Below are 14187 nucleotides of genomic sequence, written 5' to 3'. Positions count from 1 at the left end.
TAATAAAACACGCCAGACGGAGGTGGATTTGCAACATAAACACTTTTATGTTTTATTAGGCATAAAGGGAAGATGAGGTTAACTGTGCATATGCAAGAGGGTGGTTAATAAGTGGATTACCAGGAGCGTTGCTAGGTTATTTCTTCATAAAAAGACACAACAGAAAACAAGGTGGATTATACATGAAGACCGTCGCCGTGTGGGCGTTTGGGTTGGACCCGTCCTTTAGTGCCGTCGAATCGTGTTTAAATGGTTACTCGTGGGTTTCTGATCACAGTGGTTCCCTTCTGAACAGCACCGGGAGAATCAGGGAACGTTTTACAACTTTGGTTTTCCATTTATTTCCCAAATGAGCGGAAAGTTTCTAACTTACGCTGTAAAAACTGTAAAGGTGGCTTTAATTCTCTTTTCAACGGGACTAAAATGTTTTTATTTCTAACAATAAAAACTCTTAAATCAGGATTATTACCAGTATCATGTGAAGTTGTGTTGACATGATTACTTTTGATTTAAACGTTTAAATAAACCTCGGAGCTTTCTGAGACCCATCTCCGTGACTCGGTGCTCGTACGTTGGGCTTTTTTCTCTTTTCATATATTTTCTGTACACGAGACGAACACTTCCCTTTGATCTATGTTATGTACAGCATACTGCAATCCCATAATGCCCCAGAGCGGGTCTGGCGTGGGTAACCTCTGCACTGCCGTTGGAACGAAGAGTCGTAAGATGTATGAAAAGTTGGTCTAAATAAGGCGGGTAACAGTACCTGTCAGCTGTTCCTCACACTCACGCCTCCCACCAGCTCCCTGACTCAGACACGCCGGCTCTCCTCGCTCCGGGAGGGAGGAGGGATAACATTAGAAATGGAACTGGACCCCCCCCCCCTTCCTGTCACTCATGCACGTTTCTCTCTGCATGTTCAGCGTTCCTCTGTTGTAGAAAAATACAAACATATGATTTATATATATATATATTAAAAAAAGACAAACGATGACAAACATAGGCATGAAGTACGAGCTTCATCAAGTGCTTTCCTCCTCCTCTTCCTCCTCTGCTGCAGATTAAAGTACATTCTTCAGCCGCTCCGTCTCTTTTGATCAGTAATTTGGGCTCAGAGGGAAATTATTCCTCCACTCGTTGCTCCTTACAGGAAACACGGGTGTGAGTACGATGATAACGGATCTTTTGATGTTCAGACCCTGATTCAACATTATCCCGTCATTCCAGGCCTGTCTGAGGAACCTTGAGTCTTCCATCGGTCCCGTTTCCTGGGGAACGTCCCCAGAATGAAACTGTTGGGTGTTAACGTTCCTCAGAGCAGAACTGCTGGTTTACCGTCAGAATTAAACCTTTTTATGGTTTCAACATCAACTAAAATGTGAAAATATTTACATGAAAGCCTAAAAAGCCCAGAAATGAGATGTTTGGGGAGGAGATGGAGTCTCAGAGCCTCGGATGGTCCTGACAGAGTCTGAAACCAGCGTTTCTGCTGAGAGGAACCCAGAAAGTGAACCCAGCTGTTTAAAACATCTGTGGTGAAAAAGTAGAGGCAGGTTCTAATCCTCCAAACATAATCTGACGTGGATTCTGATTGTACGTAAACTCCATCCCCTTCCACAGACTGAACCAGGAGATGACGGAGCTCCTTCCCCGTTTGTCACAGACGACGAATGACGAGTTTAAACTTTTTACACGGCAGATATCTGGGACCAATCACAGCGGCCTACGAGTTCATGTGCTCCACCTGGATGGCCGACGTGGAGACGGTTAGACACAGGTCTTTATGGGTCACCGGCAGGTCGCCCACAGTGACCGGTTTATACTGGATCTCGCTGGCTGCTACTGTCTTGTACTGGTGCAGATCAAAGGGACACTGAACCACGGTGTCCGGGGGTTGCTGGGTGGGCTGGTAGCTGCCTGGGGGCCCGGGGTTGGGGCTCTGGTTGGTGTTGTTCTGGTTCTGGAGCTGGCTTCCTCTCCCCCCTCCTCTGCCTCGACCGCGGCCTCGGCCCCGCCCCCCGCCCGGCGTGAGGCCCTGGGCCTGCTGAGCCGCCACCGTAGCAGCCACCGTTAGCGGGTCGGGGTTATGCTTCCTCATGTGTTTCATTAGATACGTCTCCTGAAAAACACAAACAACGTCTCAGGAACCGTGACCCGTCTGACCCATGGTTAGCAAACCTGTAATGATGTCATTTTAACATAAAATCCACAGAAAGAACAAAATTTAATGAAATAACAAAAACCAGATGAACGATTTCTTATTTTTCCCTCCAACTAAAAACCAGCGGTCTGCAACTGGTGGCTCTGGAGCCACAAGAGGCCCGTTAGATTCTTAAAAATGGCTCCAAATAACTTCAGCTACAAAAGATAAAACCTGATTTATGCTTTTTAACGCAGGTTTAAGCAGCTTTTAAAGTTATTATAGAATAAATGTTGAATTCACACATTAGAATCAGATTTCAGTAGGGATGCACCGATACCGATACCCGTATCGGTACAAGTTAACCGATACCAATGCAGTTGCTTGAAAGTGGCGTCACTGTAACTTGTCATTTCTGTTCACCTGATATTTTGGTTTTGTGATGATTTTTATTCATATATTTTACTTTTATCTACCTCACAGTCTTTTCCTGTTGAAAGCAGAGAAGAAAATAAAATCATTGCATTTTTTTGTGTGGTAGAAGTATCGGTATCGGCGAGTACTCAGATCCAAGTATCGGTATCGTATCGGTGTTCATTCCACTTATTATTAGAAGTATTTGTGTTGGATAAAAACCGATATTGTACTGTTATTAATGACTTGACTGTTTAACATCTGGTGTTTTTAAACGAAGGTTCGTCCATTTTATTTGGACTCTGGTAACCGACAAGCTTTTGTAGTTCCTACAGGGAGGTTTGACCGTGCCCCGGTACCAGGACCGGTGCTGGTCCCGTTATCAGTAGGACTCCCTTGAGAAAGTCCAGTTTTGTTGTTTTAGAGATGCACCTGGAGTGTCTTCCTGCCTGAGAGTCTGTCCGGAATGTCGAATGTGTGTGCGTTTACCTTTTTGTGTGTGTGCTTAATACAGGGTATCTGCAGGTTTAAGGGAGCCAAATTTAAGACTTTTTAAGACTTTTTAAGACTTTTTAAGGACCCGCGGATACCCTGTAATAAAACCTTTCGGAGGGCATCTGCCCGATGAGAGCGAACCGGCAACCTTGTCTGGTGTTTCCTCTCCGCTTTGCAAGGTCTAAACTGATCGACTGTTTGATTATTGGTATTTGGTTCTGATCAGCTGATTGTCGTATAACTCCCCGTGCTTTGAAGGTAATCCCGGTTTGATAAAATTACTCAACATTTTATTTCCCAAAAGGACAACATATCTCTTTTAGATGTTTGCAGAAGCAGGAAGGACTTTTATGTTTCTCTCGGTGGCCCTAACCCTTCTTCTCTATAAACTGATGAATGATCCCTCTTCCTGTGACAGTGGCGACCGTTACTCTGCAGAGGCGTCGGTGAGGCCGTACCGACGTGTAGGACCTGTTGCAGAGCCCGCAGGAGAACAGCTTGGCGTGTTTGACGGTGTGTGTGGACAGGTGCACCTCCAGGCTGGCAGCATCCGTGTAACCACGGTTACAGTTGTGACACTTGAACGGCTTGTCCTTGTTGTGCTGCCGGCGGTGAGACTGTGAGGAGACGTATTATAGGAGGAGGGTTGAAACCAACGTGATGTCACCAGGAAGGTAAATAAAGGGCGGAGGAGGTCCCTCACCTGTAGGTTGGACAGCTGAGTGAACGCCTTTTCACAGCCTGGGTGGTTACACTTGTAGGGCCGGTCGCCGGTGTGAATTCTGGGTAAAAACGGAGAAAAGGGGCAAACTCAGACATTTTTACAATAATGTTTTCTTTCATCTTTACAAAGTAATGACAGAATTATATGAAGTTTGATCCGTTTTTAAGCTTCAGTCTTATTTAAATTTGAATTGAATGAAACTTTATGTGTAAAGAGTCTCACTGACAAAGTCCTCTTTAAAGGTTTCAGCTGAAGCAAAACAACTAAAGTCTAAAGTTTCCTCTTCCTTCCACTCTCAATCCTGCTAAAGGCTCTGTGGATTATAATCCAGCCTAATCCAGACACCACTGCCGGCAGATCTTTATTGAGGACCAATAAAGTCTAAAAGTCCATCAGGATCAGTTATGATCCGATCCCGACAGATGTCATAAACACAAAAACATCCAGACAAAGCGATGATCCTCCACACACCTGCTCCCACTCATGCACCCAGAAGCCCCGCCCCCAGTACCGTGTGTGCTGCTGAAGGTGACTGAGCTGCCTGAATGTTTTCTGGCAGAAGGAGCAGGTGTAGGGCTTGGCCCCGGTGTGGATGCGGATGTGCTGGGACAGGTAGCTGGAGTTGGCAAACGACTTGGAGCAGTGGGGACACTTGTGGGGCTTGGCCTCAGTGTGGTTTCTAACTCGGAACGCCGGGATCGGAGGGGATGAGGGAGGGGGGGTGGGGTGGGGTGGGGACAGAGAAACAGAGAGAGAGAGAAACAGCGAGAGATTTTTAAGCTTCAGCAGGATCAAACTTTACGATGAACTGAAGACCAAATCATGCGTCTGAAGGATCTGTGATCGATTATGTCGATCACAGATGATCGGTGTGCTCTGTGTGCTGCGTCTATGTCTGAGTTGTGAGAACACAGAACAAACATACAGCAAGCACAGCCTCTCTCTCTCTCTCTTTCGCTCTCTCTCTCTCTCTTTCGCGCTCGCTCTCTCTCTCTCTCTCTCTCTCTCTCCCCCCCCCTCTCTCTCTCTCCACTGGGTGTGACCTGCAGTGGGTGGAGTGTGTTTCTGAAAATCTGCATTCAGACTGAAATAGACAGAAAGGCGAGCCGCAGGCAGGTGGAGCACATCATCCGGGTAAAACACCTGAAACTCCAAAGCAGCGAGCAGACATGACGACGGGTCAGCAGCTCAAACGTGGAAGACGACAGCATGAAGGATGACTTGGTCACTAGCATCATCATGCAGGATTAGTACAAGTATTCACGTGGAAGATCCGGTGTGGAAACATGCAGTCAAGTGCAGAAAAAAAGATGCAAAGTAAATCAGGATTTTAATCTCTAACCTTCTCAGATAAAAGGTTCAGTCAAACACAAAAAACCCAGAAAAGGAGAAAAGAAGCTCCTAGTTTGGTGTCAGAGGGCTGAAGGCTACGGGGACACCGGTAGAATCTTCTGGGACTATTAGAAAAGTTATTACAACGGACGGTGGGTGGGTGAGCTAACAGACACTAAACAAGGTAAACAAATAAAGTCTCTGTGTCGACCAGAACCGTCGCTGAGCCTCAGGTTTCTGCAGCTCTGAGGCTTTTTTATTAGAAACGAGTAAAAACTACTCAGCTGATGAGTTTCCTCACGGTAAACAAAGTCTTTATGAATCTAAGTTGGTGTAACTTTCTGGAAACCCATCTCAGCCAGAGACGTGATGATCTGACCTCAGGTCTCCAGTAGACGTATTTCCTGATTTAGCAGATTTGGGTTGTCGGGTTCTGCCTGACTTCTGAATGTTGGAGGTTTCTGATGCCGAGCCTCAGCTGCTGGAGAAGCAGTGCAAACAGAACCCAGAGGAACATCTCAGAACATTTGTGAAGCTTCTCTTGGAGATTGAGAGCCTCGTAAATTTTAATGAGTTTTTTTTAGGGAATGAGTCATCCTAGGAATCTGGAACCCTTCATTTTGGTTTTGAGAGTTGAAAAGTGTGTAAGAACGGGGGGGGGGGGGGGGGGCAGACCACATAGCAGATAAAATTAGTAGGGATGCACCAATATGAATTTTGTGGGCCGATACCGATTTATGCGCCTGAATTCAGTAAATCTCGAGTAAACTGAAATTATGCAAGCAGAATTCTGGAATGTTTTGCTTTATTTCTATAAAGTTGAATTTGCAACATGTTATACACACTATAGGCTCGTCACGGTGTGAAAATGTAACCTCACGGTTATTGTGACCAAAATTATCACGGTCTTCAGGTATTATCGCTGTATTTTTTTAAACGTGTTACATTCTCAGACAACTACATAAAACCCTGTATGTCAGGAAAATATTGTCCTCAGTTTGTGTCTAAATTTTTCTAAAATGTGTTATTTTGTAATTATGTTGTTTATTTGTTTACATTTTTCCCCTTTAGTCTTTAAAATACCAATATTTGCCCATAACTTCTTATTTTATGTCTGTTTGATGTCATCATTTAAAAATATTAGACTAGATGATACTCAGTACTCAAGTAGCCTTCTAATCAGATACTTTTTTACCCTTACTTGAGTAATAAACCCTATATCAGGAGAATATCGTCCTCGGTTTGTGTCCTTCCAGTGAGCTTTGCAGATGTGGGAAAATGTCATCAGGCAGTAATCGTTGTTAAATTCATAATTATTCTCGGAGAGAGACCAACTCTTATCTGCCCCTGGGAGCCCCGTAATGCATAGCGTCATTTCAACATGGCGGTGTCCGCGACACGGTTTATATGCAGGTAGCGGCGCTGCGGCTGCTTTATATAGCGACTCGTTGCGTTCTCCCTCAACCCAAATCCTCGGATCACGCATTTTAGCTAAAACGCTAACGTTAGCTTGCCTTGCGTTGACTGTAGAGTTGTGGGTGATGGTCACGCAGATGTGTCATGAGATTTGAAGCGTTGCTGCCTTTCACAGACACTTTTTCTGCACGTGCTGCAAACAGGATAGCCGTCTTCTATCAGCTGTCCCTCGGCATTCTTCACATATCCAAAAGATGCCCGTACTTCCCACTTTGTCTTCTTTGAGGGATAATAAACGTCCTGAGCGCTGCCGTCTCCTCATTTGGTCGTTATTTCAGCTTTAGCTTCAAGAAAGTTTTGGTTGTAAACAACAAAGTGCGCATGTGCCGCCGGCAACTTCAGCAGATGATACGGTGGCTGGTAAGGGTCACCACGTCTACACCGCAGCCACGGTAACCCACCAAGATAATATATGTTTAAAAAACAAGACGGTTATTATTATTGTCAACTTTTTTACCGGGGTTTACCACTACACCGGTTACCGTGACAACCCTAATACACACACATTTACGCTTCTGAGATGATTACCATCACTGTCAAATAACTAAACAATTACACATTACGCTCCGCCTCACCCTCGGAAACAGATACACAAACGGAAACAAGATGGAAAAAATATCGGTTGTTAATATCGGCCCAGTTTTACTTATCGGACCGATACCGATATTGATGCCGATATATCGTGCATCCCTAAGTTTGTGCAAACGGCTAATTCTAGATGCAGAAAAGGCGTTTCTGAATAAATACATTTGCACAGCTGCCTTATTTGTTTGCAGTGACATTCGTCCCATGTGACCCGGCCCAATTTAACCATTTTTAAACATATAAAATCAGTGAAAACTGGCTCAGCTCTGAGTCTCCAGCTAGCTGCTAACAGTGAGAAGCAGGTTCCAGTTCTGAGTCAGAAGCTGCAGCAGAGTTAAAGCAGGAAACGGGTTCTCCTGGACCCAAAACGGGGAGAACACAGAAACTCAGAACCACCACGGCTCATCTGACTTCTCTGATATTAAGGTTTAACTGCAGGTCGGTTCTGCTCTAGCAGCAAAGCATGCAAGGCAGGTGAGATGCTGGAAGTAACAAGGAAACAGAGACGCTGGATGATGAGTTCTGATGTCGGCACACACACTTCCGCTCATTGTGCACAACCATTCCCCCCCGCTCTGCGTCATGAAGGCGAAACACCGTGGAACTTGTTTTATTAACGTCGATGATTCTTAAATCTGCAGTTTGCAGATTTTATTATTAAAAACAGCCTGAATCTTTCCCAGTTACATGTTCCAGCTACAGAAGGTAAAATTAAACAGAACGTTTAGGGATTGGGCCAAAAACCCAAACATGAAAGACTTCTGACGGGACCTAACACTCAGAATTGTTGCTTCAGCTGTGCAGAAAGAGCTCAACGCTCATTTAGACCGGTTCTCATCACACAGACAGAGGCGGGTGCACAAGCTCTAAGGGGAAACCACACACACACACACACACACACACACACACTCACACACACACACACACACACACACACACACACACACACACACACACACACACACACACTCACACTCACACACAAACACTCACACTCACACTCACACACAAACACACACACACACACACACACACACACACTCAAACACACACACACACACACACACACACACACACACACTCACACTCACACACAAACACTCACACTCACACTCACACTCACACACAAACACTCACACACACATACACACACACACACACACACATCCCAGTACCGTGTGTGCTGCTGAAGGTGGCTGAGCTGCCTGAATGCTTTCTGGCAGTAGGTGCAGGTGTAGGGCTTGGCCCCGCTGTGGATGCGGATGTGCTGGGACAGGTAGCTGGAGTTGGCAAACGACTTGGAGCAGTGGGGACACTTGTGGGGCTTGGCCTCAGTGTGGGACTTGGCGTGGATCTGCATGTCTGACTTGCTGAAGAACGTCACGGCGCACATCCGACACCTGGAAGGAACAGGATGAGTTTTATTGTAAACAAAAGAGGCAAACTCAGGCTCAGCCCGAACCGGAGGATCGTGTCTACCTGTAGGACTTGGGTCCATCTTTGCTGGTGTGATCATCCTCATCGTTAGACAGGTCGTACGGGTCAGAGGCGTGGTGCTGCAGCACAACAGCAGAAATATGAAGGCAAATGAATAAAATGATGCTGCAACAGTAACAGACACTCACCTGTCCACCAGCAGCAAGGTGAGCCAATATTAACGCATCACTTCCTGGTGGGAGGACGCCGCTCACTCTGCCCATCATCTGTTTGCTCTTCCTGCCTCGTTTTGATGGCGTCGGCATGACAACCGCAGGAGGAACAGAAATGTCCTCTTTCTTATCTGGAAGAAAACAAAGTAAAAGGAGTGAAAACAAAAACACAAGTTTGGAGCGATCGCACACGCGTGACCTCACACAGCACAGGTAGCTCCCACGAGTGGTGTGTGTGTGTGTGTGTGTGTGTGTGTGTGTGTGTGTGTGTGTGTGTGTGTGTGTGTGTGTGTGTGTGTGTGTGTGTGTAAGTGAGAGTATGTGTGTGAAAATAACAGGTTAATCTGGGCTAAAGATAAAGCAGGAAACAGATGTTTACAGGAAATGACTCAGGTGAACTGCAGCTGTGTGTTACCTGCATTTGGGTGGTGCACGGCAGACACTATCATGGTGGTAGCAGTGGGGGGTCCAGCTACAAAGGACTGTGTGGAGGCGGTGGGGACCAGTGTTCCTTGTGGGGTGGTGATGACTAAACCAGCTGGGAGGACAGTCCAGATTTTAACACGTTAACGAGATCCTTCACTTAGAAACCAGCTGTTCCGGATTGCTTTTGAAAATGATCCGTTTTTCATGCAGACTGGACATGAAAATAGTCTCCTACACCTATCTCCTACTTTAGCTTCTGATGCGAAACTCTAGGATTAGAAGATCCTGACAGATCTACGTCACACTGTCACTAACATTCATGCACTCACCCATCTTGGCTCACGACGGGGAAGGCTGTTGTTGGTTTAGCGTCCAGGAAACAGCAGAGAACGTCTCGGCTAATAGAAGCTAACTGTTAGCATTAGCAACTCCACCACACAGCAGAACTCCTCCAGGTTTTTTTTTTTTTTTTTTGTGGAGATAAAACATCTACATTTCAGAGCAGACAGAGTCAGTGGTAGAGTCATGTTGCTGTTAGCCAATCAGAGCAGAGATGTCCACATATCAGGAAGTAAGACTCCAGATCCTGTCGTCTGAAGCTACTTTCTCCTCTGGCTGAAATCTCCAACATGTGGAGGATGACCCGAGCCTTCCACAGGATGCGTAACGTTATAGATGCGTTGTCCTTTCGACCTCAGCGGCGTGTCCCTTCCTAGCGGGAGCGTTTCAGTCGTGCAGCGCCTGCATTCCTCCCTGCTGACCCCGTGGGATCAAGCAATGACCAAAGAATTGAGATCACGTGTGGTTTCACCTGTTCACGCGATAACAAGCTAGAACAGCAGCGGGTGTCTAAAGGGTCTGTGGTTTATTTCTGTTCTTTTACCTCCACTAAAGAGGTTGTGGGTTTCCCGCTGTTTTATTGTTTTAACTAACAAAATCTACAGGGGACTTTTATTTTGAAATGTGCCATTTTAGACAGCTCCCGTGTTTTATGTGCCGTCTGGCCTGATCTGAAGGGCTGAGCTTGACGTTCTGGAGGCGTAACTTTCGCAGACGCTTTGGGACGTATCGGATGTGTTACGCGCCGCCGCTAACGCATCCGGTGGAAAGCCAAGGTGACTTAACTCGGTTTCAAAGCTGAAACAGAAGAATGCTACCTAACCTTCCTCATTATTAAGATGGGATCAAAAAAGGTCACTTGAGTAGAAAGCATCACAAGAACAAGAGGAAACCTTCTGACTCACCTGCGGTCATGATGCCTGTGGAGGGAACAGGCACAACGGTGACATTCTGCGAGGTGTGCGACTGGTGTAGGTGCCCCCCAACTCCACCCAAAGATGCGCTACTGCTGTTTCCGCCTCCTCCTGCTCCCCCTCCTCCTTCCGGTTTGGGGACCACGCGCACCCCAACCCCCGGGTCTCCCGAGCTCGGGATGGCGAGCACAGCCGTGGGGTAGTGGGGGGACGAGGTGGAAGACGCAGACGGGTGAGGGAAGGGAGACACGTTGGCCTTGTCTGGACCCAGCTGCTCCTTGGCTTTGTTCAGGAACATGGCGTTCTCGATCTAGACAGGAGCGAGAAAAGGAAGGAAAGGGAAAGGGAGAAGTAATAAAGGGGAGAGGGAAGGTGGCATGGTGAAGGTAAAAGGTTTTGTGGGGGTGGCAGGGTGAGAATTGATGTAGAAGAGGTGAGAATAGTGAAAGGAGGTGAAGAATGGAGGAGGAGGAAGATGCGGGGTGGGAGGTAATGTGAGAAAAAAAACAATAAGATGATGACAAAGAAGGGATGAGGTGAAACAGGTGCAGGTGGAGAAGGAAAAGCAGGATATTACAAACGGGAGGAACTCATCAAATGAAAATGAAGACGAGAAATGAAGAAGGAAGTGAAGAGGAAACACAGATGTCATGAGGATTTAGGACGCAGGAGGTGACGGAAGGTCAAGAACGGCCAAAGAACGAAGCACGGCCGTATTAAAGACACAAAAAAGGGGTTTGTGTTGATGTGAAGACAGGAAGGTGAGGCAAGAAGATTCAAACGAGCCGAAGCAACACGTGGAAAGGGCAGAGCGAAGGAATGGAGTCGGGGAACGGAGAGAAGAAAGCAACGAGACAAAAGAGAATAAGAAGTCATGGTGAGAAAAAGTAAATGAATAAAGAGAAGATAAAGAGATGAAAGAGGAGAGGGACAGGGGTGATCACATGATCGAGTCAACAAACGCACCAACTTGACTGTGAGCTTAACTTCAGCATCTGAATAATCCTTCATCCATAAACCATCGCTTCACCACGTTACCAAGTGCATTTCAAGACAATTCCAACAATAAGGTTGTCTCTACCTGTCCTTGTACTGTGGGGACGGGAGACCAAAAGTATGATGAGTTGAAATGGGAATCGTCCATTATTTCTGTAATTAAAAAGCAACACACTTAGAAAACACCTGTCCTTCCCCTCCTCACTGGTCCTTTTTTACTCAGTAGTTACATAAACAGAGGCCATGCGTGGCTGGACTTCATCCATCATAGCTCGTTTCCTTTTCATGCATTCTCCACAGGTGGAAAAGAATCGTTTGCATAAACAAGAACAAAACCAACCAAATCAATAAAGAATGATCTGGGCGGTTTCATTTATACAACTGACCAAGTTTCCAAAGAGGAGGTGAAAGAAATTAAGGAACGTTGCTCATCCCAGGAAGGACGAACATTAAAATAATCACGATGATCAGCCTTTTATTCGTTTTTAAGTACCACAGCCCATGCACTGCTTCATTAACATGTAAAGCTAAATGTGTTGCTATGACCAAATGCATACTTTTATAGTGGTTGCTTGATTAGTATCATATCAGTGAGTTTTTAGAGTTTTATTTTGTTAAATGCAGAATAGTGAAAATGTGCATTTCTGTTTGGGCACAAACAATATTTTGCATTTGTTCAACTTGTAGGGCTCAGGTTACATTGACATATTTGTTTTAATACCTTATACTGGCATGCATTTGCAATTTATTTAGCAGAAAATGTTAGTTTAATGTTTAGCTTCTGGAATTAATGAAATATTTTGGACTTCATGCACCAAAATAACCTGCATGCATGTAATAACATGTTAGTAAAGGTTGACTGGTGGCTTGTAGCAACATATATTCATGAAATCAAGGGGAGCAGGTGAAAAACAAATGCAACCATCAACCGATAACCTTCGGGGGTTTCATGAAATTTAAATTCAGGTCATGTTTGATTTGTTTTTCCCACCAGCCTCCTGTTTTCGCTGCAGCAGCTAATTTTTAACAAATGGGGAAAGCAACCAAGGCTAATGACCCAATTCCCCACAAGCTGCATCCCAACGCCCCCAACAAAAAGGGGCCGTTATCATGGAAACACAAAGTCAATGTTTCAGTGTTCCTGAGAGCCATTTTTGACGGGAGGGCACGAGCTGGCTCCTTAACTATGACACGGCTAACTGCAGGCTAATGCTAGCAGTGACTGATGAAATCCTGCAAAAATAAATCGGCAGCAAACGTTAAAACCGAGCAGAAATGTTTGATTGCTGCCAGCACGGTTGTTGTAACGCAGCTTAGGCGGCTGTCATGAGCGGAGGGTGTCATCTGGGTGACACAAACATGGCTAACGCTAACTTGCCTCCATTAATTTTCTCCTTTTGTTCGCTGGCTTGTTCACTCAAGCTACAAGGAGGCCTGTGTGCTCATGCTTAAGCAGCTTTCCAAACAAACATCCTCGCTCCGTGCGCCTCCATGGCTCACTCCCTGCTCATCTCGCTGAGAAAATAAAAAAAGAGAAAAAAAAAATCTCGAATAAAAAAAAAAAAACAAGTCAGAAAAAAAAACGTCGACGCCGTTGCCTCTGTTGGAGACGCAGCTTCATGCTGACTTCCGGCGACTGGGACGACGGTGCTCTCAGACACACTGAAAATAACTAATTTACCACCGAATTACGACTCGTAAGTTAATTACCGGTAAACTGGACTCCCTCTCAACCCCCCGAAGCTTCGTCGGGACGGGACAGTTGGAAAACTTTGTCCAAATCCGCCCCTCAAAGGTCTCGGATAGGCCTTTTTTTCCTCGTTTTTTTCTCTTTTTTTTCCCTCCAGTTCTTTTTACGTGACGTGGGTCAAGTCCGAGTCCGGTGTTACAGCGCTTCCGCGTGGGTTCTTTCAAAATAAAAATACAAAACAGACTCGTTATCTTTCTTCGTCTGATTCGTCAGCCGTTCTTAAACAAACTATTTCTAGAAGAAATCTATTCAGATATGGGTACATTTACCATCCAGTTCTTTATTGCTTCTGAATTAAGCATCAAAAGGCTTCAATCTAGACCTTCTAAGATAAAAATTCTGAGCTTCCGGTACTGCACTGACTGTTTTCTTGCTAGTTTGACATGAATACCTACGTTTAGATTGTATTTCCGGTTTATCTCATCAGTGAGCGAGACTTTGATGGATTTGTTATATTAAAATATGATAGTACCATGTAGTAAAGTTATTATGAATACGAGTAGTACTGAGCACATTTTAAAGCCATCCATTATTTAAAGCATTTTTTCTCTGCTGTCTTTCAGAAATGTTCTTGAACCCTTTTAAGTCTAATCTTTTCTTAAGTGTTTTATCTTTTATTTTTTAATCTATCATCCAATGGAGTCGCTAAACAATTAATTAAAGCTTCCTTCTGGAGTATTTCTCTTAGCCGATGGCACCATCTAGTGGCTGACAAGCGTGTCGCACAAAAACGCTGTTACTCTGTTTTTTTTTTTTAAGATGGCAACTTCACGTTTCTGTTTATAAATATGCTTCTGTAGCCGACCAGAGCTAAAACATGTTGTTTTACGAGTATTACTCTCATGTCATGCTGTGTTTTCATATATTTATATTTTAGAGACGTACTTGTCCGTGAAAAGTTCATCAACTCTGCATCAGCCGAGTAGTCCAATGCTATTGGTTAGATC

At 45.1% G+C, this 14187-nt stretch overlaps 1 protein-coding gene across 5 annotated transcripts; it reads right to left on the bottom strand.

The window, feature by feature from the left end:
* Positions 1 to 23: 23 nt before the first annotated feature.
* znf384a (zinc finger protein 384 a) lies at positions 24 to 13386 on the bottom strand. Of its 5 annotated transcripts, XM_054745368.2 has the most exons (11): positions 13201 to 13381; positions 11576 to 11643; positions 10486 to 10804; positions 9231 to 9353; positions 8792 to 8946; positions 8646 to 8722; positions 8342 to 8566; positions 4285 to 4452; positions 3753 to 3831; positions 3508 to 3666; positions 24 to 2119 (listed from the first exon to the last, which is right to left on the bottom strand). In XM_054745368.2, the coding sequence occupies exons 2-11, from the start codon at positions 11636 to 11638 to the stop codon at positions 1724 to 1726; spliced, it is 1764 nt and encodes a 587-aa protein (XP_054601343.1). In that variant the 5' UTR covers positions 11639 to 11643; positions 13201 to 13381; the 3' UTR covers positions 24 to 1723. The 5 variants fall into 5 exon arrangements, with proteins under 5 accessions (XP_054601343.1, XP_054601340.1, XP_054601344.1 ...); XM_054745365.2 differs by having other exon boundaries at positions 8646 to 8946; positions 13201 to 13386; XM_054745369.2 differs by lacking the exon at positions 4285 to 4452.
* Positions 13387 to 14187: the final 801 nt, after the last annotated feature.

The sequence above is a fragment of the Nothobranchius furzeri genome, chromosome 19 (genome assembly GCF_043380555.1).
Source record: "Nothobranchius furzeri strain GRZ-AD chromosome 19, NfurGRZ-RIMD1, whole genome shotgun sequence".
NCBI classification, from domain to species: Eukaryota; Metazoa; Chordata; class Actinopteri; order Cyprinodontiformes; family Nothobranchiidae; genus Nothobranchius; species Nothobranchius furzeri.
Note: the sequence above shows the minus strand (reverse complement) of the source record. Positions and strands in the feature narration are given on the sequence as shown.